Genomic DNA, 25,219 nt, shown 5'->3' on the forward strand with positions numbered 1-25,219 from the left:
AAGAGAAACAGAAACACCCACACACTGCTACTAGAACCCCCAAAGTGTTTCATTTAATTTATGTTTCTAAAAATGAAACACCTCAGGATGGTTTTTAACTATGTGGAGGTATTTCTCAGGTTCTTTAATTATTGTTTGACAAAACCAGCATCCAGAAACGTTTTGGAAGACTTTGTTTTATACACTATTCCCCTATGTCCTTAAAGAATATACAGGGCCCAGCAACTCAGAGTAAAACATATCATGTAAACAGACAAGAGTCTATGCAAAATACATTTATACTTAGAGACAGACAGCTTATCACTGATTTCAAATAAGTGAATGTCCCAGAGATGGTTTGAAAGAATTGGGAAAATGGATGAAAGAAAAAATGCACAAGTGGTTTGAAACTCTGAGGAAAGAGGTACATTCTGTCATCAACTTAAAATACTTCTGTCATGTTTGTCTGGTAAACTCAACGTTATTATTTTCAGACAGCATCATCTCAGGCATGTAAAATTGTACAAATGTAGAAACATTGGTCCACAAAATAATATTCCTACTGTTGGCAACATGCAGTTTTGCAATCTATTCAGAATCTATTCATTGACAAATAATCACAACAATTAACTCACAATCAAGTCAAAAAACTAAATACATCAAACCTTATCTACTATCGGTCATCAGAGTTGAGATGAGAACAGTTCATTCATTCAAGGCGGCTAATATTGTTTACAGTGAGATAGATCCCAGCAGCAGCTTTACAGATGAAGATACAAATAGCATAATCAAACAGGACTGAGCAGGGGTTAATAGATGCATCATAAAGCATTATAAGGCCTTATAAACAGTTATAAAGCATCATTATGATGCCTTATAAATGGTTATGAAGCCTTATTTTGCAAGTCTATTTCTACTGCCACATCTGGTCAACTGTGATACACTGGTAAGAGGTACAGTATACCGCCCGACACATCCCTGGTATATGAAACCTGTGTAATCTGACTATTCACCTGTCATTGTTGCTGCTGTTGTGTCGTTGTAGTAGTAGTGATGCAATGTAAAAAAAAAATGTCTCGCAGCATCGATGAGAATTACAAAATGAAGACTTTCATGTGGATTTGATCTTTACAGAGCTACATATAATATAAACCAGTTTGATACAGTGCAAAGATAATAGTTGTAACCTTGGCCGAAACCCAAGTTAGAGGGTGATCTCCCTCCCAATATTAGATGGGATTGAAAGACCCTACTGATAAAAGATAAATATGCTTTGGTTGATTGAAAGTTGTTGATTGAACCTGCAGATACATATTCCCCTTAGATTATGGATGAATACAAATACAGGATTTGTAGCACCATCTTAAAGTGATATGGACAGAGTGGAGGGGATATATTGCTATACAGTATATTCACAGTTTAGATGTTTTTCTATATTTAACTTTATTGATTATTATATGGTTGGTTTTGTTTGTTTGAGAGAGAGAGGGAGGGAGTGAGAAGAGATATGACAAGAAGAACAAACAAACAAATCCCACTCTATGGGCTGCAACAACATTAATGATTGATCAGCACTAGCCCAAACCTTACCTTTTACCCTAATCATAACTCCAAACCGTAAAAGAATACTTCGGGATTTTGTCAATGAGGCCATCCACCTACTTCCCCAGAGTCAGATGAACTTGATTATGCTAGCAGATCCCCATAGACCTTCAGTCATTGCGCTAACGCTAGTTAGCATTCGCTCGTGAAACTACCTCTACCATTTTTACATAACTGTGTCCAGTATGAAGGAAGTTAGAGGTAGTTTCACAAGCGAATGCTAACTAGTGTTAGCGCAATGACTGGAAGTCTATGGGGATCTGCTAACATAATCAAGTTCATCTGACTCTGCGGAAGTAGATAAAGGGCCTCGTTGCCAAAATCCCAAAGTATCCCTTTAACCTCAACACTAGCCAATGAAAAAGCAGAACCATTTGTGGTTGTAGCCTGTAGAGGGGGCCTGTTTTCTATCTCCACATCAGCTCGTTATATATTTGACCACCAGGAGGGGATGTTTAGTAGGTGAGCTCTTTAGGGACTTCCCAGGTGAATTCACTCCGGCCAAAGTGGCCGTAGCACGCAGTGTTCTGGTAGATTGGCCTCTTCAGGTTCAGCTCCCTGTGGAGCGAGCGATAAAACTCACATCAGAGGTGGGAAAGACACACCTGTAACAGCATTTGATACACAAATGTACACTACCACTGCTTGTGTAACGTAAATGTCCACACAAATCTCTCAATGACATGATAAGTATGACGTACAACTTTAGAGGGGTTTGCAGCTCTCGAGATGGGTTCTTTAATTGAGCTAATAATATGCACAAAAATGTACCTTAAGCCTGATATAGGCCTCTATGGTTAATTTATTGTTGTGTGAGATTATGTGTTACCAACAACAGTTTTCCTTTGATGACGACAAGATGGTGTGACTTTAGAGGTGAGGTGTTTACCTGACGATGACACCAGGTCGTAGGTCAAAGTTCTTGTTGACGATATGCAGCAGCTCTCTCTCAGACTTCTGTGACGAGCCGTAGGTGAACACGGAGATGGACAGAGGGTGGGCCACTCCGATGGCGTAGGATACCTACAGTCACACAGACATAATGCCCTCAATGCTCATGTCAACATTTTGAGACAACCACTGATAAAACCTACAGCGGTAGTGACAATCATGACAATATAAAGTCAAAAGTCATTAGCTGATGTCAGCTCTGTCAGGAGAACTGATGTATTTGGTTGCTATTTTATTGTGGAGGAGAACTACGAAAACCAGGAGAACCATGATAAGACCTCACCTGAACCAGCACCCTCCTGCACAGTTTGGCCATGACCAGGGACTTGGCCACCCAGCGGGCAGCATAGGCAGCCGAGCGGTCCACCTTGGAGAAGTCTTTACCAGAGAAAGCTCCACCACCGTGGGCCCCCCAGCCTCCGTACGTATCAACGATGATCTTCCTACCCGTCACTCCAGCATCACCCTGGCAGAGGAAGAAGATAGCAGGAGTTGATATTGTGTTTGTTTTGAGGTTTGATCTTGCATAATATCCTTTGGTCTTTAACGAATGAGCTGTGTGTTTGTGTGTGTGTAGGTGAAGTGAGTGAACTTGTGTCTATTTACATGCGTGATTGCACACATTTAGGTTGTGACATTCACCTGGGGTCCTCCGATGACGAAACGTCCACTGGGCTGCAGATGGTAGATGGTCTTATCATCCAGATACTTAGCTGGAACCACTGCCTTGATCACCTGATAGGAGAGAATAATATAGCACATTTTTATGGAGCCTTTCAATACGCGTCAAAGTGGCAGAGGAAGAAGATAGCAGGAGTTGATATTGTGTGTGTTGCATCCACCACCAGAGCCACACATACATATACTTTGGCCAAGTTTAGAAAAAATACTTGAATTGGAGTTTCAATTAACTTCCTAGCCGTATCATCTAGTATGCACAGGGCTGGCCCTGAACATTCTGCCGCCCTAGGCGAGACAACAACCTGCCACCGACCTCCCATCCCCCACTAGACCATGTACAGCAGGGGTTGGCAATTTTTCTCAGCTAAATGTTGGAGGAACATATTAACAGCCCAATTCATAGTCCTACACTACAAATTAAACAACAATTAGGCTATATAATCAGTTCAATGTCATTACATTGATAAAATCACCAATGTCTATTACATTCATTTTGTATATTTCTGTGTGTGTTGATTGGGGAAAAACATCTTGCAATCAAAATAAAATGTTGGGTTGAAAAAGTCTCAAAAGAAAGCAGGATAATGAAAATAGAAGTTTCAGGTAATAACGGAGAGAGAAATAGGCATTCTCACCATATTTCTCTAATGTCAAACCAGAGTGTCTTGTATGCAACGCTGTTTGCAAATATTTTAATCTTTCAAAAGTTACCTTTCCACCCAGACAGACGCTCTAACGCAGAAAAATGTAAGGTTCAACTTAGCCTCTACTCCTCCATTGCAGCAGGTAGGTAGCTAGTGGCAGGCAGCCTAGTGGTTAGAGTTTTGGACTAGTAACTGAAAGGTTGCAAGATTGAATCCCCGAGCTGACAAGGTAAAAATCTGTCATTCTACCCCTGAACAAGGCAGTTAACCCACTGTTCAGGGGCTGTCATTGAAAATAAGAATTTGTTCTTAACTGACTTGTCTAGTTAAATAAAGGTTAAAAAATAACCAAAAAACAGAAGTGCTTCCCTAAAAGCTGCCTGGGTTTAAACAAACATATTCTCTTTTCAGAGAGTGAAAAGCTCAATTAATAGGGACAGAATAGCAAAGTCAATTTGTTTGTCTCCTTGAATATTATAGGCTGCAGCTTAACTTTAGAATGTCGCAGAGAGGAATCAATATATGCCCATATGCATTGGAGTCACGTCTTTTTGGGGCATTTTAAAGCTTGTTTCTACCATAAGGAATCATGGAGTTAAGCATTGTTATAGAATCCTTTATATAATCTGGATTCTTCTTATGTATTTATACCTACAGTAGGTATCCTTTTCCCCTTTTCTTTAACAAAGGGTATGGGATACCCTCACTCAATTTGAACCCTAACACCCAAACACACCAAGCCCTTACCAGACACGGAGGTATTTTAGGAGTGCATGCGACAGTATTGGAGGATTTGGCTATACCGACTTCTATGGATAGCATAATTGTGTTTGTCAAACAGGTAAGCCTACCACGTTTTTGAATAGGACAAAATAGGCTCCAATTCTATATGTAATTCTATAATTAGGCCCATAAAAATAGTTGGTGCGCACGTGCACAAATAGGAGGTCCATTACCGGGCAGAAAGGAATTTAACTTTAACCCCTGCATCAGAGAGTTACAATGTTGTAATCAAACAGAGTTTCTGACTAATAATATGACACCTGTTATCACACATGGTAGGACCCCACAATTGTTACAATAAAATAACACTTTTATTTAACATATTTAACCTATCATTTAATATTCCTGTAGAACTGTAAAAAGGGTGAGATCGTTTGAGCTTTGGAAACAAGTGCTTTCATAAATGCATGGTGGGCCTCGTTTCACTGGAGCAGTGTAAAACAAGCTTCTATCAATGACCCAGCCTTAACGAATTGTGTTTAAGATACCCAGCATTTCCACAAATTTCTGAAAGTTCCCATTATTTGGCTCGTTCAGCATGTCAGTGGTCCCACCAAGCGCAATGTTCTGGGTGGCCATTACGCGTATCAGGGCTATGAGTCTCTGCTACACCTGCAGCCAATGGAGAGTCTCTCCGTCAATAGCCCGTTGGGCTTGGGCATCGATAGTTTGCTTGGACACCAGCCTGATCTCCAGCTCCTTACACCTCTGGAAACTATCTAGGCGGTCATGTGACTTCTCCTGTGAGCTGAGGAGGTGGCACAGATTCTTCCAGTCCCTGGTTCCATTCCTGACCAGCGCAGATTTGCACTCGAGAAGTTTGCAGCAAAAACAGAAGCCTTCATCGTTTTGCTTGGAATAAATAAGCCATGGTCTCTCCACTCTCTCCCAGTTTGCCATGCTCCTATTGTATTGGGCCACCAAACATCTCTTGGGAAATTCCCCTCCTTATTCTGTTGTGGCCCAGCCTGCACTAACATATCCCGTAAAGATACATTCATATATTTGGGCCACTCACCGGGATCTTTACTTTTTTTTTCTGGGAGTCCGATTTAGCAGCAGCAGCAGCACTGTCATCCGGGACGTGGAGCGACTAATCTGAGTCCGGGTCCCAGATAGTAAGGTCTCTGCCGACATTGTTTGGAGATGTGGCAAGGCCTGGTGCGACCACCTGTTCTTGCCTACCCAGAGAGCTGTCATCATCCGTGGAAGTGGTTCGTCCTCTTGGCTGCTAGAACCAGTGAACGGGGGCTCGTCCGTCTCTGCTCATTAACGGCCTGTCCTTGGCGGCTTATCGTTCTCCACACCGGCTGATGTACATTGCTGCATGCTGATCAATTTCAGCAGCAAATCTCTTAGGTTTAGAGATTTTGCCTCTTTTCTTATCAGTTTTTAAAAATATATATTCACTTCCTGATGGTTTTTGTCTCTTAGACATGGTAGCAAATTTGGTTGCAAATCTCTAAAGCTTACTTTAGCTGAAATGATTTCCACTAGTAGCTAGCTAACATTAACAGGCTAGGTTAGGCTACTGCCTTAATCACCAATCATCTTCATCACACACAAACATAAAAAACAATACAATAGTTTAATTGGCAGATTCATTTTTATTAATGTTTCACAATTGGATAATCCCCTAAAAACACACACATATAACCATAGCTACCAAGGATAGGGGGAGAGGAATGGGGTGGGTGGCTATGAGATGCAGCAATGACTATGAGCTTGTGGCTGGGGCACCGACGGCTGTGTAGTAGCCGATCAGGGGTGCCGGAGGGCGGTAGCCAATTTCCAAAATGCCGCCCCAAATTCAAGTGCCGCCATAGGCGACCGCCTAATCTTGCCTAATGGGAGGGCAGGCCCTGAGTACGTACCGTCTCCTTGAGCACCTTCTTCTGTTCCTCCAGGCCGATGAAGTCATCATGTTGAACAGAGATGACCACGGTGTGTACCCTTATAGGGATCACTGCCCCGTTCTCCTGCTCATAGTGTACCGTCACCTGATGAAGAAGAGGAGATAGCGATGAGAGGGAGGGATGGAGGGGGAGAAGAGGGGAGGAGATGAGATATGTTATCATATTTGTTCTGCTACATGTTTTTTATATTTTTTTTTATGGGGTAGATCAGCTTTAATATTGCAGAGAGACTGTAGCCTCCATCAATGCCATTGTCTGCATCTTTTCCAATGTATATAGTATACATATACCTATACATACATATAAATACACATACATATACAGTACCAGTCAAAAATTTGGACACACCTACTCATTCCAGGGTTTCCTTTATTTTTAATATTTTCTACATTGTAGAAAAATATTGAAGACATCACAACTATGAAATAACACATATGGAGTCATGTAGTAACCAAAAAAGTGTTAAACAAATTAAAATATATTTTATTTTTGAGACTCATCAAAGTAGCAACCCTTTGCCTTGATGACAGCTTTGCACACTCTTGGCATTCTCTCAACCAGCTTCATGAGGTAGTCACCTGGAATGCATTTTAATTAACAGGTGTGCCTTGTTAAAACCTGTTGGGGCTAGGGGGCAGTATTTGCATGGCCGGATAAAAAACGTACCCGATTTAAACTGGTTACTACTCTTGCCCAGAAACGAGAATATGCATATAATTAGTAGATTTGGATAGAAAACACTCTAAAGGTTCTAAAACTGTTTGAATGGTGTCTGTGAGTATAACAGAACACATATGGCAGGCCAAAACCTGAGAAGATTCCATACAGGAAGTGCCTTGTCTGAGAATTTGTTCTCCTTCTGTGGCATCTCTATCAAAAATACAGCATCTCTGCTGTAACGTGACATTTTCTAAGGCTTCCATTGGCTCCCAGAAGGCGCCAGAAAGTGGAATGACGTCTCTGCAGTCTCTGGGCGAAAAACAGCAGGAGTTTTTGTGAGTGGTCAGGCAAGGAACAATGACACTGGAGATGCGCGTCCACGAGACGACTCCATGTTTTTCTTTCAGTTTTTGAATGAATACAACGTCACCCGGTTGGAATATTGTCGCTATTTTAATTTTTTGTCACGAAATGCGCATCACCCTTCGGATACTGACCTGAACGCACGAACAAAACGGAGGTATTTGAATATAACTATGGATTATTTGGAACCAAAACAACATTTGTTGTTGAAGTAGAAGTCCTGGGAGTGCATTCTGACGAAGAACAGCAAAGGTAATCCAGCAAAGGTAATCCAGCAAAGGTAATCCAAAACCACAGCATTTAGCTGTGGTTTTGGTTTTTGTGACATTTATGCTTGCTTTGAAAATGGCTGTGCGATCATTTTTGGCAGGGTACTCTCCTGACATAATCTAATGTTTTGCTTTCGCTATAAAGCCTTTTTGAAATCGGACAATGTGGTTAGATTAACGAGAGTCTTGTCTTTAAAATGGTGTAAAATAGTCATATGTTTGAGAAATTGAAGTTATAGCATTTATGACGTATTTGTATTTCGCGCCACGCGATTCCACTGGCTGTTGACAAGTGTCCCACCTTGCCCAGGGAGGTTAAAAGTTCATTAGAGTTACAGACTCAGAAATTGCAGCCCAAATAAATGCTTCACAGAGTTCAAGTAACAAGCACATCTCAACATCAACTGTTCAGAGGAGACTGCGTGAATCAGGCCTTCATGGTCGAATTGCTGCAGAGAAACCACTACTAAAGGATACCAACAAGAAGAAGAGACTTGCTTGGGCCAAGAAACATGAGCAATGGACATTAGACCGGTGGAAATCTGTCCGGTAGAAATCTGTCCTTTGGTCTGATGAGTCCAAATTTGAGATTTTTGGTTCCAACCTCCGTGTCTTTGTGAGACGCAGAGTAGGTGAACGGATGATCTCCACATGTGTGGTGTGATGGTGTGGGGGTGCTTTGCTGGTGACACTATCTGTGATTTATTTAGAATTCAAGGCACACTTAACCAGCATGGCTACCACAGCGTTCTGCAGCAATACGCCATCCCATCTGGTTTGCGCTTAGTGGGACTATCAATTGTTTTTCAACAGGACAATGACCCAACACACTGCCAGGCAGTGTAAGTGCTATTTGACCAAGAAGGAGAGTGATGGAGGGCTGCATCAGATGACCTGGCCTCCACAATCACCCGACCTCAACCCAATTGAGATGGTTTGGGATAAGTTAGACCGAAGGCCAGCATCCCTGAGTCGCCTCTTCACTGTTGATGTTGAGACTGGTGTTCTGCGGGTACCATTTAATGAAGCTGCCAGTTGAGGACTTGTGATGCCTCTGTTTCTCAAACTAGACACTCTAATGTACAGTACTTGTCCTCTTGCTCAGTTGTGCACTGGGGCCTCCCACTCCTCTTTCTATTCTGGTTAGAGACAGTTTGCGCTGTTCTGTGAAGGGAGTTGTACACAGCATGGTACGAGATCTTCAGTTTCTTGGCAATTTCTCGCATGGAATAGCCTTCATTTCTCAGAACAAGAATAGACTGACGAGTTTCAGAAGAAAGTGCTTTGTTTCTGGCCATTTTGAGCCTGTAATCAAACCCACAAATGCTGATGCTCCTGATAATCATCTAGTCTAAAGAAGGTCAGTTTTATTGCTTCTTTAAATCAGCACAACAGTTTTCAGCCGTGCTAACATAATTGCAAAAGGTTTTTCTAATGATCAATTAGCCTTTAAAAATGATCAACTTGGATTAGCTAACACAACGTGCCATTGGAACTCAGCCTCTAAGCCTATGTAGATATTCCATAAAAAAATCTGCCTTTTCCATCTACAGTAGTCATTTACGACATTAACAATGTCTACACTGTATTTCTTCGCAGCAAAATCTGCAGAGCTGGGAAGGTTGAATCCCCCACATACAGTATACATCATTCTATTAGTACAATACATTTGTATAATAATTTAAATTAAAAAATTATAAGTTTTGAACCCGGGACCGTTTTGCGTATCAGTTCATTAACCATGTGCCATGGAATCGGTACATCGAAAATCTCTTCCCAACACGTTTGCAATCTATGTGGCACAGCTGTCTTCTTTTGGTCCTTAAATTAAACTGGTATACGTTTTTTATTTATCACATTTTTCTTTAACCAATTTTGGTCTTTAATGCAGGGCTGACAGACAAATTCCTTACTTTTACCCCCTTCCACTTGTCTCTTCCATTTTTACAGTAATGGTGAAATTAGTTGATTCTAATTTTGGGTAGAGCTGACATTTCCATATATTTTTGTTAGCTGCATGTGTGACATAACTCTACCCGTCCTGTTTATGATATAATTTACAAAGATTATACCTTTTTTATTTTATTTATTTATTGAAATTCACATTTACATTCTAGTAATTTAGCAGACGCTCTTATCCAGAGCAACTTACAGTAGTGAATGCATACATTTCATGCATGACATTTTTTTATTTTTATCAATTAGTATATTTAATTTAACCACAATATTTGTTGTATTATTTTTTCTGTCTTTTCTGGTGGATAAAACTCAAATTGCAAGCAGCTTTCTATGGCTTGTTTTAAAAATAGAGATATTTTGGAGATTTTCAAATAACCAAAAGTGAGAGGTTGTAATCTGAATAAAGGAAAAAGTTCTTCAACAAGGGGTGAGACATTCTTACTAATTTGCTAGAGAACCATTTCGGATTTAAGTATAACTTTTGTATAACTGACGCATTTAATGAGAGGTCTAATGCTTTAATATTTAATAATTTTTGCACTCCGAATTCATATTCATCATATAAATAGGCCCTTTTAAATTTTTGCTGGCCTTCCATTCCAAATAAAATGAAATATTTTTTGCTCATATAATAAAAAAACTGGTTGCTAGGTGTAGGCAAGACCATAAGCAAATAGGTAAACTGGGATATGACTAAAGAGTTTATCATGGTGATTTTTCCACAAATAGACAGCTATTTTCCTTTCCATGGTAGCAAGATCTTATCTATTTTTGCTAACTTTCTATTAACATTTATTGGAGTGAGATCATTTCTTTATTTCGGGATAAGTATACCGAGTATATCCACATCACCATCAGAACATTTTATTGGTAAACTACACGGTAATGTAGAAGTTGTATTTTTGTCACAGCTGTCGTGGAAGATAGAATGGGACCAAGGCGCAGCGGGTTGCGTGCTCAACATCTTTATTATAAAAATGAGAACATCACGAAAAAACAATAAACAAACTAACGACAGGAACAGAGTAGCAGGCTCAACAAAAGCAGTGCTAACAAATAACTACCCACAAGTGACAAACAAAACACACACCTACTTATAGGACTCCCAATCAGAGGCAACTAGAAACACCTGCCTCCAATTGAGAGTCCAGCACCCAACCGACACATAGAAAAACTAACCTAGAACATACCCATAGAAATACAAACATAAACCAGTGACCAACAAACCCCGTAATACATAAATCAACTACCCTCTGCCACGTCCTGGCCAAACTACAATAACAAAATATCCTCTATACTGGTCAGGACGTGACAATTTTTTTGTGATCCAATACGTAATCATAATTTGGTTGTAATCCAGAGAGGTTAAATAAGTATCGAGATTCTTTATGAGGCGGTGAAGGGATCCAAATTGTGGATTTAAAAGAAAACATGAATCATCAGCGTACAATGACGCCTTTGTTTTTAAGCGCTGAATTTCTAACCCTTTGATATTATTGTTGGATCTGATTTTAACAGCTAAAATTTCGATGGCAATAATAAATAGATATACCAATAGTGGACAACCTCGTTTTACTCCTCTGGACAGTTTAAAACTTTCTGAGAAGTAGCCATTATTTACTATTTTGCACCTAGGGTTACTATACATAACTTTAACCCATTTTATAAGAGATTCTCCAAAATTGAAATATTCCAGGCATTTACATATAAACTCCAGTCGTACTTTATCAAAGCCTTTTCAAAGTCAGCTATGAGTACCAGGCCTGGTTTCCCAGATTTTTCATAGTGTTCTATTGTTTCCAGTACTTGTCATATATTATCTCCAATGTATCGTCCATGTAAAAACCTGTCTGATTAGGATGAATAATATCCGACAATACCTTTTTAATTCAATGCGCTATGCATTCTGCTAGAATTTTTCCATCACAGTGTAAGAGGCCTCCAATTTTTAAATGGACTGGATCTTTATATATATCACTTGGATCCTGTTTCAGTAATAATGAAATCAGACCTTCTTGTTGCGTGTCCGATAATCTACCGTTTATATAGGAGTGGCTAAAACATGCTAATGTTGGTCCTCTTAGTATATATATGGCACTGGTATGCCATCCAGCCCTGGAGTTTTCCCAGACTTAAAGGCTTTAATTGCATCAAGAAGTTCCTCCTCTGTAATTTGGTCTTCACATGAGTCTTTCTGTACAGATGTTAATTTTACATTATTAATAGGAAAAAAATCCATACAATTAGTTTCAGTTAGTGGAGATAGAGGAGACTGAAACAAAAACATATTCTTAAAGTACTTTACTTCCTCTTTCAAAATATTGTTCGGTGAATCATGAGCGACTCCATCATTTGTAACAAGTTTCAAGATTTTTTTTTGGTAGCATTTCTATGTTGAAGATTTAAAAATAATTTGGTGCATTTTTCCCCATATTCCATCCAGTTCGCTTTATTTTTATAATATATTACACTGGATCTATCTTGAATAAGTTCTGTCCCCTATCAACACTTTTTAAACTTTTGGTGCCAGAGAGAATGACATAAGAAAGTAATCAAGACGACTAGCTTGATTAAGCCTCCGCCATGTATGTCTCACTAGGTCAGGGTATTTAAGTCTCCATATATCCACTAATTCCAATATATCCATGACATTCATGATTTCCATAAGTGCCTGAGGGTGATAGTTTGCAGTGTGATTTCCTTTCCGGTCCATAGAGGTATTTAAGACCGTATTAAAATCTCCCACCATAATAATAGAGTCTAGTGTTGCTTGTAGGGTTGATACATGATTATATATATTTTATAAGGAGCGTGGATCATTATTATTCGGACCGTATAGGTTAATGAGCTATATCTGTTTATGGTCCAATAACATATTTAAAATTATCCATCTACCTTGAGAATCTGTTTGGACAATTTGCACTGTTAATTAATATCATCACATGTTCTGCTACATGTTTGTCTTTATTATGTTCAGTCCTGAAGCCAAGACACGTGCCTGTCAATGTTATCAGATATCAATAACATTTTCTGAGGGCCTTGGTTAACTAACTGAACTTCCCTTCAGAGATGTGAATGTCTGAGCTCCTCCCCCCTTATGTCTGAATGTAATCCCTCTCACAAGATCCTATTTTGGGCCATTCCTTTTCCAGCCCCCTTCAAAAATACCCCTAAAACTGAAGACCCTTCCCTCTTCACTTCCCGCTCATAACTCAGGAATTTGAGAATTGCTTGAGAATTACCCATAAGGTTACAGCTGCCTGAGGAAAGAATCTATTGGATTTTGGTCTGTTCCATTTCAGCTCCTTGCTCCTTCTCCCAACTTGGATGCTAGACGTGTAGTTTAGGGCAACCTCAGTGGAGCTTCCACCACATTCCTGACACCTCTCCAATCCTTTTAGATCTGTGAACATTGAAGAGAGTAGGTGCTAGGAGAAGAGGTAGGAGCTAAGAGAAGGGTTTAGAGGTTGAAATGGAACCAGACCGTTTGCTATGATTGACAAGACCACAGCCGGTCTCCTTTGCTCCAGACGTGTTACTACATGGGGTCAGGGTTAGGGGTCAACTCATTCCCACTCAGGGGTAAAAACAGACTAGTCACATGGTCTCATGGCAACACCTTCCTAGTGGTAAACTCTCAGTGGGGAGTCATGGTTTCAAGTGGGGACCACATGCTTCTCTCTCTCTCTCAATTATATTTCAAGTCAATTCTCTCTCTCAATGTTCTCCCTCTCTTTTCCTTACTTTCTCTCCCTTTCTCTCTCTTCATTAATTTATCTCCCTTTCTCTTTCTCTCTATATGCAACCCTACACCACCTCTCTTCTAATACAGTTGAAGTCGGACGTTTATATACACTTAGGTTGGAGTCATTCAAATTCGTTTTTCAACCACTCCACAAATTTCTTGTTAACAAACTATAGTTTTGGTAAGTCGGTTAGGACATCTACTTTGTGCATGACACAAGTAATTTTTCCAACAATTGTTTACAGACAGATTATTTCACTTATAATTCACTGTATCCCAATTCCAGTGGGTCAGAAGTTTACATACACTAAGTTGACTGTGCCTTTAAACAGCTTGGAAAATTCCAGAAAATTATGTCATGGCTTTAGAAGCTTCTGATAGGCTAAATGACATCATTGGAGTCAATTGGAGGAGTACCTGTGGATGTATTTCAAGGCCTACCATCAAACTCAATGCCTCTTTGCTTGACATCATGGGAAAATCTAAAGAAATCAGCCTAGACCTCAGAAAGAAATTGTAGTCCTCCACAAGTCTGGTTCATCCTTGGGAGCAATTTCCAAATGCCTGAAGGTACCATGTTCATCTGTACAAACAATAGTATGCAAGTATAAACACCATGGGACTACGTAGCCGTCATACCACTCAGGAAGGAGACGCGTTCTGTCTCCTAGAGATGAATGTACTTTGGTGCGAAAAGTGCAAATCAATCACAGAACAACAGCAAAGGACCTTGTGAAGATGCTGGAGGAAACGGGTGCAAAGTATCTATATCCACAGTAAAACGAGTCCTATATCGACATAACCTGAAAGGCCGCTCAGCAAGGAAGAAGCCATTGCTCCAAAACCGCCATAAAAAAGCCAGACTACGGTTTGCTGCAGGAGGGACTGGTGCACTTCACAAAATAGATGGCATCATGAAGGAGGAAAATATATATATCGAAGCAACATCTCAAGACATCAGTCAGGAAGTTAAAGCTTGGTCGCAAATGGGTCTTCCAAATGGACAATGACCCCAAGCATACTTCCAAAGTTGTGGCAAAATGTCTTAGGAACAACACATTCAAGGTATTGGAGTGGCCATCACAAAGCCCTGACTTCAACCCTAAAGCCCTGACCTCAAAATATGTGGGCAGAACAGAAAAAGCGTGTGCGAGCAAGGAGGCCTACAAACCAGACTCAGTTACACCAGCTCTGTCAGGAGGAACGGGCCAAAATTCACCCAACTTATTGTGGGAAGCTTGTGGAAGGCTACCAAAAACGTTTGACCCAAGTTAAACAATTTAAAGGCAATGCACCAAATACTAATTGAGTGTATGTAAACTTCTGACCCACTGGGAATGTGATGAAAGAAATAAAAGCTGAAATAAATTATTCCCTCTACTATTATTCTGACATTTCACATTCTTAAAATAAAGTGGTGATCCTAACTGAGTACAGCAGGGAATTTTTACTAGGATTAAATGCCAGGAATTGTGAAAACTGAGTTTAAATGTATTTGGCTAAGGTGTATGTAAACTTCCGACTTCAACTGTATATCCCTCCAGAGAGAGAATGAGGGAGAGAGAGAGAGTTCATTGGTAATTCTCTCAGTCTCACCTGTGTTTTAGAGTCGGGGCGGAGCCAGGGAACGGTTCCGTTGCGTCTGAGTTCGGCCATCTTGGAATTCAGTTTGTGAGCTAGGACGATGGTGAGAGGCATGCACTCCTCTGTCTCGTCTGTAGCATAGCCAAACATCAGACCCTGGTCTCCAGCTCCCATATCCTCCTCTTTCCTGTCGACGTGGACACCCTGAGCGATGTCTGGACTCTGCTGCTCCAGAGCCACCAACACATTGCATGTCTTATAGTCAAAACCTGGGGAGAGAGAGAGGAGGGAGAAAGGTAGGGACAGAAAGAGAGAGACGGGGAGAGGAAGAGAAAGAGGGAGGAAAAGAGAGACAGAGGGTCATGATTAATCCTCTAGTATGTTTTTGATTTTCTACATTATGCAATCTACACTATAGTATGTACACTCACCAAAAAATATAAACGCAACATGCAACAGTTTCAAAGATTTTACTGAGTTAATATTCATATAAGGAAATAAGTCAATTGAAAGAAATTCATTAGGCCCTAATCTATGGATTTCATATGACTGGGAATACAGATATTGTCACGAGCGGAATGAACCGTTTAAGGAGTGAGTCAAACGCAGGAGACTGAGGTCCGTTGGAACAATCTTAATTTAATAAATCCACGGGTAAGTTTCACATACGGCTGGGAGCATAACAGTCAGAAAAAATTGACAAAAAGAAGCTCCGTTCAAAAGGCAGACGGGGCGCAGCCCGGCAACCCTAATGCCTAGATAATATAAGTAACACCACACGTAACAACGAACAATCCCGCACAAAATCCTAGCTAAACACAGACAGACTAAATAACCCCCCCACTAATGAAAAAACACAAAACAGGTGCAAACAAAAACCAGACATAACTAATAGACACTGAAACACAGATCGGTGGCAGCTAGTAGGCCGGCGACGACGACCGCCGAGCGCCGCTCGACCGAGGAGAGGCGCCCCCTTCTGTGGATGTTGTGACAGATATGCATCTGTTGGTCACAGATACCTTAAAAAAGGTAAGGTTGTGGATTAGAAAACCTGTCAGTATCTGGTGTGACCACCATTTGCCTCATGTAGCGCGACATCTCCTTCGCATAGAGTTGATCAGGCTGTTGATTGTGGCCTGTGGAATGTTGTCCCACTCCTCTTCAATGGCTGTGCGAAGTTGCTGGATAATGGTGGGAACAGGAACACGCTGTCGTACACATTGATCCAGAGCATCCCAAACATGCTCAATAGGTGACATGTCTGGTGAGTATGCAGGCCATGGAAGAACTAGGACATTTTCGGCTTCCAGGAATTGTGCACAGATCATTGCGACATGGGGCTTTGCATTGTCATGCTGAAACATGAGGTGATGGCGGCAGATGAATGGCACGATAATGGGCCTCAGTATCTCGCCGCGGTATGTCTGTGCATTCAAATTGCCATCGATAAAATGCAATTGTGTTAATTGTCTATAGCTTATGCCTGCCCATACCATAACACCATCGCCACCATGGGGCACTCTGTTCACAACGTTGACATCAGCAAACCGCTCGTCCACACAACGCCATACACGCCGTCTGCCATCTGCCCGGTACAGTTGAAATCCACGTAGAGCACACTTCTCCAGTGTGCCAGTGGTCATCGAAGGTGAGCATTTGCCCACTTAAGTCGGTTACGACGCTGAACTGCAGTCAGGTCAAGAAACTGGTGAGGACGATGAGCACGCACATGAGCTTCCCTGAGACTGTTTCTGCATAACCGAATTCTTCGTGTATGCAAACCCACAGTTTCATCAGATATCCGGGTGGCTTGTCTCAGACGATCCTGCAGGTGAAGAAGCGGGATGTGGAGGTCCTGGGCTGGCATGGTTACACATGGTCTGTGGTTGTGAGGCCGATTGGACGTACTGCCAAATTGTCTAAAACAACGTTGGTAGAGAAGAGAACACTTGCGTCATTAGGTCAATATCCCAATATGGGGTCAGTGGGTTTCTTATGTGTTGTGTGTCCCAACTGTTCTAATAAGCTTATTTCCTTGAGTTTTAAGAAGTTACTTAAGACAAAATCAAAGGGTTTGAGTTCAAACAAAATAGAAAGAAGTGCTAGCTTTAGACAGAACAGAAGGAATACATGGTGAAATGCTTTTGGGACATTTGCCTTTGTTGGTCTGTGTGTTTCACTTAAATGTGTCCCCTCACTCACCATGACCCTGTGTGTTTCCTTTAAATGTGTCCCCCTCTAACTCACCACAGGCAACCTTGGCATCTGGGTCCCGTTTCAGGAGAAGAGTAGAGAAATGAACAGTAATGATCATGCTGTTTAATGAGCTTCTTGATATGCCACACCTGTCAGGTGGATGGATTATTTTGGCAAAGAAGAAGTGCTCACTAACAGGGATGTAAAGAAATGTGTGTACAACATTTGAGAGAAATAAGCTTTTTATGTGTATGGAACATTTCGGTGATCTTTTATTTCAGTTCATGATACATGGGACCACCACTTTACATGCTGCATTTATATTTTTGTTCAGTAGAAACATACTGGTTTGAGTACAACAGAAGCCTGTTTCTCACCTTTGTCTGAGTTGTCGTAGCCGATGTGTTTGATAGCGTCTCTGACCACCTTCTGGTAGTCTACATTGGCCCGGGACGTGATCTCTCCACACAGCAGCACCATGCCAGTCTTACACACCGTCTCTACACAGGGTGAAGACAACCATTAACACTTTAGAACTGTGAAATAACAACCAATGACACTTATCTTTAGACCTCTATCTTGGGATAAAATCAACAACAACAACAACAACAAATAGTTTTGAGTTCATAGTGGACATAGATAAGTGTAGAATGTACATTAGGTCAATATCCCAATATGGGGTCAGTGGGTTTCTTATGTTTTGTGTGTCCCAATTATTCTAATAAGCTTATTTCCTTGAGTTTTTTTCTTGGAAATTAAGAAGTTATGTAAGACAAAATCAAAGGGTTTGAGTTCAAACAAAACAGAAAGAAGTGCTAGCTTTAGACAGAACAGAAGGAATACATGGTCAAATGCTTTTGGGACATTTGCCTTTGTTGTTCTGTGTGTTTCACTTAAATGTGTCCCTTCACTCACCATGACCCTGTTATTCTGTGTATTTCCTTTAAATGTGTCCCCCTCTAACTCACCACAGGCAACCTTGGCATCTGGGTCCTGTTTCAGGTGAGCATCCAGGACAGCATCACTGATCTGGTCACATATCTTGTCTGGAAAAGGACAGAAAGAGGACAATAATAAATGAAAAGAACAAAGGATATAAAGCAGACACAAATAAATTCATGGGTCGTTGGAGTGATGCCTGCCACCCAGCACATGGCTTGAATCAAGAAACACCGAAACAAAGTGTATTTGAGCGTGATGCGAATTAATAATATCCTCATGAACAGGATTGTACCCATTGAACTCGTGAAATCTTTAAAAAGTGTCACATTCCTTTTTTGGGGGATAATCCCAAAGTACAAAAGAGCAGTATTTTTCACAACTGTTTTCCACACCACACCCCACACAGTCAAATAGACCTGTAGGAATGTACAAATGTAGGATCTTAATTTGACCTGTATTGTCACAGAAAAAATAATGCTGCAGCAACAGGATTTGAACGTTAAGTTTATAACTTTTAGTCTCCTTTTGCACTTTTGACTCATCACATACGCTGCTGCTACTGCCTATTGTCTATTCTGTTGCCAAGTCACTTTACCCCTACCTATATCTACCTCAATTAATTCGTAATCCTACACATTGACTCGGTACTGGTACAAGTTATAGTTACTCATTGTGTATTTATTCCTTGTGTTATTATTTTTCTATTATTTTTCCCTCTGCATTGTTGGGAAGGGCCCGTAAGTAAGCATTTCACTGTTAGTCAACACCTGCTGTTTACGAACCATGTGACAAATAACATTTGATACAATTATTAGATTAAGTTTGCTTGATCTGTGGTTAGGTTAATAACTGGTCAAAATTAGGTTTCATGAAAAGTGGAATAATGTTAAAGGGTTGAATACAGCATTGAAATCAATATCAAATCATTTCTGGGTAACAATGAAGTGCCTTACTGTGATTGTTTTCAATTAAAACGGTCAAAAAGAAATAGCTTCTTAGCAAAGAGCAATTTCTCAAGCAAGAATTTTTCTGGAACTAAGGGTGGCAGGTAGCCTAGCGGTTATAGCGTTGGGCCAATAGCCGCAAGGTCGCTGGTTTGAATTCCAGAGGTGACAAGGTGAAAAAACAAAAATAGCTTAATATGCCCTTGAGCAAGGCACTTAACTCTAATTGCACCTGTAAGTCGCTCTGGATCGGAGTGTCTGCTTGATGACTAAAATGTAAAAATGACTTTCTGGGAGAGGGAACTAGCTGTTATTGGCAGAAAGGTTTGGAACTCTCTTTCTTATTGGTTTATTTGGGTGGTGTATCAATACACCCAGTCACTACAAAGATAGAGTCGTCCTTCCTAACTCAGTTGCCGGATGGTGACTTTAAAACAGTTACAGAATTTAATGGCTGTGATAGGAGAAAATGGAGGATGGATCAACAAAATTGTAGTTACTCCACAATACTAATCTAATTGACAGAGGGAAAAGAGGGAAGCCTGTAAAGAAAAAAAAAATCTAAAACATTCATCCGGTTTGCAACAAGGCACTAAAGCTTTACTATAAAAAATGTGGCAAAGCAATTAACCTTTTGTCCTGAATACAAAGTGTTATGTTTTGGGCAAATCCAATGCAACACATTACTTAGTACCACTCTCCATATTTTCAAGCATACTGGCGGCTGCATCATGTTATGGGTAGGCTTGTAATCATTAAAGACTGGGGGGTTTTCAGGGTAAAAAATACATGGAATTGAGCTATGCACAATTGAGCTCTGCTTTCCACCAGACACTGGGAGATTAATTCACCTTTCAGCAAGACAATAACCTAAAACACAAGTCCAAATCTACACTGGAGTTGCTTACCAAGAAGACAGTGAATGCTCCTGAGTGGCTGAGCTATATTTTTTACTTAAATCTGTTTGAAAATCTATGGCAAGACTTGAAAATGGTTGTCTAGCATTTATCAACAACCAATTTGACAGAGTTTGAAACATTTTGAAAATAATAATTGACAAATATTGCACAATCCAGGTGTGCAAAGCTCTTAGAGACACCCAGAAAGACTCACAGCAGTAACCGCTGCCAAAGGTGATTCTAACATGTTTTGACTCAGGGGTGTGATTACTTATGTAAACGAGATATTTCTGTATTCCATTTTCAATACATTTGCAAACATTTCTAAAAACTTTGTCACTTTGTCATTATGGGGTATTGTGTGTAGATGGGTGAGATTTTGTTTTAAGTTCAGGCTGCAAAACAACAAAATGTGGAATAAGTCAAGGGGTAGGAATACTTTCTGAAGGCACTGTATCCTAGGCCTGGCATGCAAAACTATGCAATACAGATGCAAATGCCCAAAGTCATCATTATCTCACATTAATAATCTTAATCTGGAGCTGAAGTTTACCACTGTATATCAAACCCTGGTGTAAAGGTTACATACAGATGAAGGATCTTAATTTGAGCCAGTTTGCTACAGCAGCAAAATAATCCTGCAGCAACAGGAAATGTGAATTATTATGTGGATTAGAACTTTAGAAGCCTTTTTAAACTCACAATTATTATTACATTTTTTTACACTACAGGTTTGCATTTTTTTCAGCAACAAAAGAGCAGTGGTGGGAAAAGTACTCAATTGTCATACTTGAGTAAAAGTAAAGATACCTTAATAGAAAACGCATCAAGTAAAACTGAAAGTCACCCAGTAAAATACTACTTCAGTAAAAGTATAAAAGTATGTGGTTTAAGATATACTTACAGTTGAAGTCTGAAGTTTACATACACTTACGTAGGTTGGAGTAATTAAAACTTGTTTTTAAACCACTCCACAAATTTCTTCTTTAAAAACTATAGTTTTGGCAAATTGGTTTGGACATCTATTTTGTGCATGACACAGGTAATTTTTCCAACAATTGTTTACAGACAGATTATTTCACTTATAATTCACTGTATCCCAATTCCAGTGGGTCAGAAGTTTACATACACTAAGTTGAGTGTGCCTTTAAACAGCTTGGAAAATTCCAGAAAATGATGTCATGGCTTTAGAAGCTTCTGATAGGCTAATTGACATCATTTGAGTCAATTGGAGGTGTACCTGTGGATGTATTTCAAGGCCTACCTTCAAACTCAGTGCCTCTTTGCTTGACGTCATGAGAAAATCAAAAGAAATCAGCCAAGACCTCAGAAAAACAATTGTAGACCTCCACAAGTCTGGTTCATCCTTGGGAGCAATTTCCAAACGCTCAGGAAGGAGACGCGTTCTGTCACCTAGAGATTAACGTACTTTGGTGCAAAAAGTGCAAATCAATCCCAGAACAACAGCAAAGGACCTTGTGAAGATGCTGGAGGAAACAGGTACAAAAGTATTTTTATCCACAGTAAAACGAGTCCTATATCGACATAACCTGAAAGGCCGCTCAGAAAGGAAGAAGCCACTGCTCCAAAACCGCCATAAAAAAGACAGACTACGGTTTGCAACTGCACATGGGGACAAAGATCATACATTTTGGAGAAATGTCCTCTGGTCTGATAAAACAAAAATATAACTTTTTGGCTATAATGACCATCGTTATGTTTCGAGGAAAAAGGGGAAGGCTTGTAAGCCGAAGAATACCATCCCAACTGTGAAGCACGGGGGTGGCAGCATCATGTTGTGGGGGTGCTTTGCTGCAGGAGGGACTGGTGCACTTTACAAATAGATGGCATCATGAGGAGGGAAAATGATGTGGATATATTGAAGCAACATCTCAAGACATCAGTCAGGTAGTTAAAGCTTGGTTGCAAATGGGTCTTCCAAATGGACAATGACCCCAAGCATACTTCCAACGTTGTGGCAAAATGTCTTAGGACAACAAAGTCAAGGTATTGGAGTGGCCATCACAAAGCCCTGACCTCAATCCCATAGAACATTTGTGGGCAGAACTGAAAAGCGTGTGCGAGCAAGGAGGCCTACAAACCTGATTCACTTACACAAGCTCTGTCAGGAGGAATGGGCCAAAATTCACCCAACTTATTGTGGGAAGCTTGTGGGAGGCTACCCGAAACGTTTGACCCAAGTTAAACAATTTAAAGGCAATGCACCAAATACTAATTGAGTGTATGTAAACTTCTGACTTGTGAAAAATTGAGTTTAAATGTATTTGGCTAAGGTGTCTGTAAACTTCCGACTTCAACTGCAATCCTAGGCCTATGTTGTTGTTAGGTGGACTTATGGGCCAAATTGGCATTATTCCTATAAGTACACATGTGGAACTGCACAAAAGTCGTTTTTGTTTTGTTTCAAATCATTTAGAAATGTGTATCACAATTTCACACATTGGAACCATTATTTATAGAAATACCAATACACTGTACTGTTACATACTGTTAACTACAGAAGAGTATTAGGGCCAAGTGAAAAAAACAGCGATTGGTGGTGATACTTGGTGAAACTATACTTTAGAATTGGCTTTAGTAACAAGGAAATCCTATCTCTTTTAGCACATAATAACCATATTATTATAAGTAGGCCTCTTAGGACCTGGAAGAAGTTGTGCCACAGATTATTTTCAGAAGGAGGAACCACACAGACTCAGATGAGGTATTTCATCGAAGTCTGTGTGGTTACCTATATTAACCCTCCCACAAACACCTTTGCGTAAAACCCCTGCTTCATTGTTTATTCTTGAATTATTGCCACATTATTCTCAAAATATTGACACTTTTTTAAAGTACTATCATGCATAAAAAAGTATCACATCCCATTTTTTTTTCACTTCACTTGGCCCTAATAGTCTTGCGTAGTTAGCTTATTGCAATAGTACGATAACTTTTCATACCTTTCACAATCAGCATCTTTGTATGACTGTTTATGTTTCTGTAGATATTCTCACACACAGGGTCAGCATTGTTTGGTTAATCTAGCCCAAAGAGGGCAGAGTAGGTTTTAGCATTTTTGATTGGACGTGGTTGGAGTTAACATGGTTGGAGGGGGCGGAGTGTACGGGACATCAGGTTGCTTTAGCAGAATGAACATGTTAAAATAAGAGCCAAATCAAACTGCAACATTGTCCCCCCCCCAAAACACACACACCACAACTTATCAAACTTAATTGACTCACTGATTTCTGTGGAACAGTGTGTGCAATGTACTTTGTGTCACTATCGACCCACCGCTGTGCTTGTATTGGTGGGTGATGCAACATCAGACTGTTTGTGTGAATGTGTTTGCGTGCTGGCAATATTGCACTGTGGGAGCATACGTCACTCTCTCTCTCCCTTTCTCTCAGCAATGCAACTCTACACCAGACCTCTCTACTGAATATCCCCCATCAGAGAGAGAGGGAAAGAGAGAGACAGAGTGAGAAAAAGACAGGGCCATGGGGGTAGTCTATCAATGGAATACCATCCATATGCTCTCATAGTAAATGTGTAAATGTGTCTGCTAGGAGCACAGACAGATTAACTACCTCCAGGGTATTATAGTGGCTGACTAGGTACTATCTTTGTGTCATAGAGCACCATTATGCTGTGTTTCTACATCAGTACGGTAATCCGTTTTTGAGCAAATATAGACATTTAGTTCAATTCTGTCTAATTTTATTTTATTTTCCATCTTTAATATCTCATAATATATACCATGGGTATTCAGATCTACGCTACGACAGGGGTGTCAAACTCATTTCACAGAGGGCCAAGTGTCTTAGGTTTTATTTTTTTCCTTTAAATTAAGACCTAGACAACCAGGTGAAGGGAGTCCCTTACTAATTAGTGACTTTAATTCATTAATCAAGTACAAGGGTGGAGCGAAAACCCTCAGACACTCGGCCCTCCGTGGAATGAGTTTGACACGAGGTCCAAACTACTGCTGGTTTTTCTGTCCTTCCTGATATTTAATTGCACCCGCCTAAATCAGTCCCTGATTAAAGGGGAAGTATGAAAAAAGTACTGGAACTGGCTTTGATATCCAGATTTGAATTTGAGGGCTATATACACTTGAACTATGATTGTGCCAAACTGTAGCCATGCAACAGATATATAATGTGCATTATCAACATTGAGTAACTATTCACACTTCATCTGACAGGCACAGATGTAGGTTCTCATTGAGCATGTTGCTATAGCTGTGGGGGCACGGCTAGAAAAAATTGTGAGTACTGGTAAAGAGCAAGTAAAATGGAGCCAGGAGAAGACTCACCTGGATGTCCCTCTCCGACGGACTCCGAAGTGAACATGAAGGACTCATCATCCAGCAGAGTGTCACTCATTTTGACACAGGCAGGTGCTCAGAACCACTCAAAAACACAGAGAAGTTCCTCTGTTTCCTTCAACAGCAGCCAAATAGATCTGGTGAGAGCTTTATATTCCTGCTCGAGAAGGTAGAGAGAGTGAGGGTTGCAGCCCTGCAGCCAATTGACTGTCTATCCAACAGAACTCCTGGACTATCTACACTTGGTCCTATATATGGCTAAGAGAAAACACACACACACACACACACACACACACACACACACACACACACACACACACACACACACACACACACACACACACACACACACATCATGTGGTGAATGGGACAGACCATTCCAGTGGGGAGTTGTTGATGGAGGGGATTTAAACTTTTGGGAAGTCCCAATTAAACCCTTGTTCTTTCCACAATCCTGAATGGTGGAAGGAATCTACCACTTCTGTCGTCCACGGGGTGCTGCTGCAGTCCAGATACCTTTGTTGGGCTGTAGAAAGCAAAGTATCACTCCCCTCTATTCTCCGGGTTGGTTAGCTCTCCCTTAGGATTGAGCTGGGGCTGTGTAAAGGTATGAAGAGAGAGAGAGAGAGAGGCTTTTATATATGATGCAATGTACCTTGCTAACTACCTTTCCTCAACTTCTTTGGTTTGGCAATATAACTGGGTGTACAAAAACAAATTATATTAATAGGAAAATAGATGGAGAGAATTGAACAATATAAACATT

General features: G+C 40.5%; 1 protein-coding gene across 1 annotated transcript; it reads right to left on the minus strand.

Annotated features, from left to right (window-relative positions):
• Positions 1–260: 260 nt before the first annotated feature.
• LOC106613069 (S-adenosylmethionine synthase) lies at positions 261–24,736 on the minus strand. Its single transcript, XM_014214961.2, has 9 exons — positions 24,442–24,736; positions 18,304–18,381; positions 17,713–17,835; positions 15,149–15,405; positions 6,515–6,640; positions 3,175–3,267; positions 2,816–2,998; positions 2,471–2,604; positions 261–2,139 (listed from the first exon to the last, which is right to left on the minus strand). The coding sequence occupies exons 1-9, from the start codon at positions 24,509–24,511 to the stop codon at positions 2,037–2,039; spliced, it is 1,167 nt and encodes a 388-aa protein (XP_014070436.1). The 5' UTR covers positions 24,512–24,736; the 3' UTR covers positions 261–2,036.
• Positions 24,737–25,219: the final 483 nt, after the last annotated feature.

This window comes from Salmo salar, chromosome ssa01, assembly GCF_905237065.1.
Source record: "Salmo salar chromosome ssa01, Ssal_v3.1, whole genome shotgun sequence".
Classification (NCBI taxonomy): Eukaryota; Metazoa; Chordata; class Actinopteri; order Salmoniformes; family Salmonidae; genus Salmo; species Salmo salar.

Coding starts and splice junctions, on each gene's coding strand:
- LOC106613069 (XM_014214961.2), bottom strand. CDS start 24,511: ATGAGTGACACTCTGCTGGATGATGAGTCCTTCATGTTCACTTCGGAG. Junction 2,999..3,174: donor TCGTCATCGGAGGACCCCAG/GTGAATGTCACA, acceptor TTCCTCTGCCAG/GGTGATGCTGGAGTGACGGG. Junction 2,140..2,470: donor CGACCTGGTGTCATCGTCAG/GTAAACACCTCA, acceptor CTCGCTCCACAG/GGAGCTGAACCTGAAGAGGC.